The 5,388-nt window shown below is 41.3% G+C and overlaps 1 protein-coding gene across 1 annotated transcript in view; it reads left to right on the top strand.

The window, feature by feature from the left end:
* The window catches only part of kcnj16 (potassium inwardly rectifying channel subfamily J member 16), an 8,846-nt gene extending 3,458 nt beyond the window's left edge, over positions 1 to 5,388 (top strand). The window contains exon 2 of the mRNA XM_035666930.1: positions 2,861 to 5,388. Within this exon, the coding sequence (XP_035522823.1) occupies positions 2,873 to 4,150 (1,278 nt within the window). The 5' untranslated portion in view covers positions 2,861 to 2,872 and the 3' untranslated portion in view covers positions 4,151 to 5,388. The remainder of the gene's footprint in view (positions 1 to 2,860) is intronic.

The raw sequence follows: 5,388 nt of genomic DNA, 5'->3' as shown, positions 1-5,388 counted from the left end.
TTTGGTTTCATGGGCAAATATATCTGCAAATGAAAGGTTACTGGATCTTATAAAAGATATTTCACTCAAAACCACGAATGTCAACCTCATGGTGGTACCAAAGGAAACTCACTGGGATTCGTCCTCTGATGACCATGAATCCACCCAGTAGAGGTTGAGATATTTCAGTCTGGACCAAAGTGGTGCACTGACCAACAAACTGACCAACTGTACGTTGCCAAAAATGACTTCAATGATCGATAATGAAAATAGTTGCCAGATAATTTTCTGTCCATCGACTGATCATTGCAGCTGAGACTGAAATTCAAGTTCATTCAAAGTTGTAAAAGCAGCAATAAGCTAACAAACAGCAAACCTGTGTAGTGCTACTGAGGAAGAACAGATAACTGCATGTTTGATCATTTTTTAAGAGAATACAAATCTGCAGATTGAGGTTTGATTTCAGACTGATAACCTACGAATGCTGAAGTCACTAAGCGTCTCTTGGATTTTCCAGTAGGATGCTGCATTTTTCTCCTTTTGTCCATATCAGGGTATTTAGGAGGGGATTATGGGAAGCTAATAGGACGTTATTTCTATGACCTCATGGAGTGAGCTCCACAGTCTGGCATTGGGGACGTTCGCTGTAGCCAGGAGAAAGTGGAGTCTGTGACTGGAGCCCAGTTCACTCAGTCAGATAGCGGTGATTCAAACCCCATTTGTTTTGGGCGTAGAGGATGCTCTCAGTGGTTTGGCTGTGATTGATCCTTCCTCTGCCCGTGATCGCACCATGACACTATTCCAGTTTCCACATTCATTTTTCCCCTGCTAACTTACACCAGTTCGGTCCTGTGGCGCTTCCATTATTGGCCCTCTGACAGTTCTTTGACCTCCACCCAGATTTAAAAAAAAAAAAAAAAGGTCTTGGGACATTGCTTTGGACAACAGCGAATCTTTGCATGGAAACATTATTGTATGTTTACAGAGAGTTTAATGTTACTGGGGCTGAAAGCATCTCACTATAAACAGATTGTTTAAGTAGATTTAAAGAAAAGTCTTATGTATCTGTACAGCATTTGATGCATTTACAGAATTTTAGCTGTTTAAACCAACTAATGCTAAAGTCAGACACTGATAAAACAGTCAAAAAAACTGACTTTTAATGCATTTAATGCACTATAGCATCTGTATCAATCTGTATCAATTTGTAAAACCCATCAGCAGCATTAAATGTAGAGTGTAGATATTTTTAAAACTGCAAGGATTCTGTGGAGTTTGTGCTGCACCTTATGTGCCTTCAGTTTAATGCACAAGAATAAAAAGAATCGGTGGCATATCAGCAGCAGGAAACAAGCTGCAGCCCAAGCAACTGTTGCAATGGGTTCTGCATCTCCAGGCAACTGCCCCGTTATGATTAAACGTATTGACACAGTACGAAAGAGGCAGGAAAAAGAAAATCATGCATGGTAAACATTCCCAGATTGCTATCTTAAAAATAGACCTCCAGAACAATCAAAGCACGAAAAAACTAAATTGGAGACAAAATATGAAAGAAAACATGTGAATGAAATTATGAGTACAACCCATAACGGAAAAGAAACAAACAAAAAATGAAAACCGGCATCAAAACATAGACTTTTTTCCCTTGTCAGTGATTTTTTTTCTGCTGTCAGCAGAGTGCTGCTCATTATGTATTTATATTAGATGCTACAGGAGGGAGAGCGAGAGGTTGGAGATTTCCAGTCATCTGCCAATGTTTTTGATACACGGAAGACTCTGCTGTTAATTGTTTCCTCCAACAATAGTGGCTGGAAAAAAAAAGTCGGAAAATGGGCAAGACTGGTTTAGGTGAATGGCTGTTTTCTGTATCAGAGCAACAGGGAAAGCCCTTTTGGGCGTATTCTGAATGATCTGTGTGTGACTCTGAACTTATATTTTACACAAGATTTGCATAAATTCTACTCCTTGTTTTGGTCACAAATTTCCTTTTCCAACTGCGGAAACACATACTGGCCAATACATGAATTAATCTATACTTACTTTGTGTCTTTATATGTAATACTACAGCACATGTGCTTTAATATGGAACTAATATTATATGCATAAAATGCATATTTCTATAATAGTCCTCTAAACTGGTGCAGAGGTTTACTTACTGCCACGACAAAGTCTGTATTTCTGTGTCAGATTGGTGTATTCGTGTTGCAAGTGAGAACTTCTACGTCCTCATGTGGGTCAGAGATCAGACAGCTTTCAGTCGCTGTTTGCAGACTCGTCTGTCTGCTTCTGCTGTCATAACCTGCATTACTTTAATGACCTCCTCTCAGTGTTTTGGGTCAGTTGAACAACAAACGGTCTTTGTAAATTCACAGGAGATTTGGGACACTATATTTTTCATATCAGCCCACATTTTCCAGTAAAAGGGTTTCTTACCTATACGAAGCTTTGGATTAAGCCATAGCCATGTTAAAGGGAACAGTAAGGATCTGCGTTATAGTTTGCAGACACTGTTTTCACTGTATCCTCTGCAAATCCAAAATAACCGGATGAGTTTTAGAACTCCAAAGTGGCTGGGCAGAGATGAATAAAAGAAGGACTTCTCAGTTCAAATCCAATGTGGTTCCCTCTCCGACGGAAGTGACCAGTGGGCCAGATGTCTGAGGTTAAAGACATAGTGGTACAAAAATTGCAACTATTTTTACAATTTTCACTTTCTAGTGAGTTTAGATTCTGTCGCCCCCCAATGGTAGCATAAAAGAATACATTGCGATAGGCGAACACCTAAAATACTAAACAGTGACTTTAACGTAAAGGCTCAAAGTCGATGTGTTGATGATGATATTTACCAAATTGCTAACCGTTCTTTGCTATCTTCCTACAGATTTCCTGGAAGATGCATAAACAATATGCATCAGTGAGTCCCACTGAAGACATCAGTGTAAAGACTGAAAATGGACCTCAGCCAAAGAAATACCGGTACATACGCAAAGAAGGCAGCTGTAATGTTGTGTTCCGCCATGTTCCTGAAGAGTGGCTGCTGTTTGTGACCGACATCTTCACCACGTTGGTGGAGATCAGATGGAGAGTGATGTTCCTGATCTTTGCCCTATCTTACATCCTGTCCTGGCTCTTCTTCGGCATCCTCTACTGGGTCATCGCTCTCGCTAACGGTGACATGAAAGACCACACAAATGACCCCTGCGTGTACGAGGTGCGCAGCTTCACAGCTGCTTTCCTCTTCTCGCTTGAAACTCAAACCACCATTGGCTATGGCTTCAGAGGAATGTCCGAGAACTGCATGATTGCTATCATCGTCGTCACCGTGCAAGATGTGATCAGCTGCTTCATCGATACGTTTGTCATCGGAATCGTTGTCGCCAAAATGGCCTCGGCCAGAAAGAGGGCGCAGACGGTGGGCTTCAGCAACTGTGCAGTCATCAATCTTCGTGATGGTTACTTGTGTCTTTCCTGGAGAGTTGGCGACTTTCGCAAGCACCACCTGGTGGAGGGGGTGGCTCGTGCCCAGATTGTCCGCTCCACGGTGCATGCCACAGGGAAAATGGACGTGACCTACGAAGATCTGGTCATCCAGCAGAGGGATGTCATCCTGGTCACACCCACCACTGTCTTTCACAGGATCGAACCCGGCAGCCCTCTGTACAAGATGAGCTTGGTAGATCTGCGTAAAGCAGACTTCGAGCTGGTGGTGTCTTTTACCTACACGGACGACTCCACGGGTATGCTGCATCAGACCCGAACCTCGTACACTCCTGCTGAAATCCTCTGGGGTCAGCTGTTCCAGGAGATGATCAGGGTCAGCAGGAGAAACTACAGGGTGGATTACACCTTGTTCAATCACACCGCCAAAGTGCTGGTGCCTGAGGTCAGTGCTGAGGACTATGAACACAAGAAGCAGCTGCGGCCCTCTCCTCGACATTCCCCGCGACATTCCCCACGCCCTTCCCCGCGGCTTTCTCCTAGATCTTCCCCACGCCCCTCTCCGAGGTCACAGCGGCAAAATCATCACGAAAAACTACTGAAACCCCCAACGGTAACTGTGGAACTTGTGAATGATAGTCGCCCTGAACCAACTGATTCAACATCTCAAGCAGACAGTCAACATCAAGACAGTTTGACTCTCCCAAATGACCACGCAAGTCCAGAAATATAGTATAATGTTTGAGGCGGTCAGACATTGTCCATTTCTTCAAAGAAACCTCTGCTAAAGAGGAATGGATGCTACTGAATCTCATTCACTGTCAGAATGTTCAAAGTTGTGGCATCTTTGTTTTTGGTGTAATTTTTGTTTAAAGTGACACTCGAGCCAAGATCCCTTTGAGTATCAAACCCTTGTAGGCTTTAAAGATGGCACCCATTCATTCCAACGAAGGCTGCTCATCCAGCACACAGGTGACATGAAGGCTATTGAATCCTTAGCTGTGGTTTTCAAAACAGTACAGGGTTTACAGTATGTTCAGCCATTTGAGCTAACATGCTCACAATGACAATGCTAACATTCTAATGTATATCATGTATAACTTTTTACCATGTTTACTATCTGTGTTAGCATGCTAACATTGGCCAATTAAAACAATGGAAAAACAAATGGACAGAGGAGACTTGCTGTTATGCTGCAGGAGCAGTTTGAGAGGTTTATGTGGATGTTTTGATTATTTTTCCCTTCATTAAAACTGCTCACTGTTGGAATTTACTGTCACTGATGTGGATTTAAGCCGACCGCAGCAGCTGCATTCCTTCAGTGACGAAACTACAAACTTTTTACAGCCCCCTTTTAAGCCTACATTTTGTCAGGATTTGATGCCCAAAATATAAATACTTGATAGACTGTCACTTTCAAACATTTAAAAGCAACATAGAAAGAATACAAAACCTATAATGTACAGAGGCTAGTTATTTTGGAATATATATATATATATATATAGGTTTTAATAATTATAGTCTTTATAGGATTATTGTAACATTCAGATTCATCTTTATTATTAATAATGAAAGATTTAAGTGGATAAAAAATTGCTTTTACACTTTATATGGACCTTGAAGTGAGATTGTTTTGTGAACTGCTGTTTCCAAGGTCAAAAATGAACTTTCAATCTCAACCTGAACAGTCTTTAAAACGTTCAGAAAAGATCACAAGATCCAGACGAAAGCTCCAAAACTGAATGGACCTCGTGGTGAGGTGGTTTCATCGACTGTTTTTATATTCTGTGTAAAAAGAAATTATGTAAAGAAATATGAGATTAGACCAAAACTTTAGAGTGTGAATGTATGTAAAAAAAAAAAAAAAAAATAGGGTCAGAAGTCAGAGGGTGGACTTAAGCAATGTCCTCTATTGTGAGTAAAGTCAGCAGAGTTTATATGAAAAACATGTACATTTTCTTCATGTTTGTG

Source organism: Morone saxatilis, unplaced genomic scaffold (assembly GCF_004916995.1).
Source record: "Morone saxatilis isolate NCDOM2014 unplaced genomic scaffold, NCSU_SB_2.0 Contig1, whole genome shotgun sequence".
In the NCBI taxonomy this organism is placed as follows: domain Eukaryota; kingdom Metazoa; phylum Chordata; class Actinopteri; family Moronidae; genus Morone; species Morone saxatilis.
This window is presented reverse-complemented; position numbering and strand designations above follow the sequence as displayed.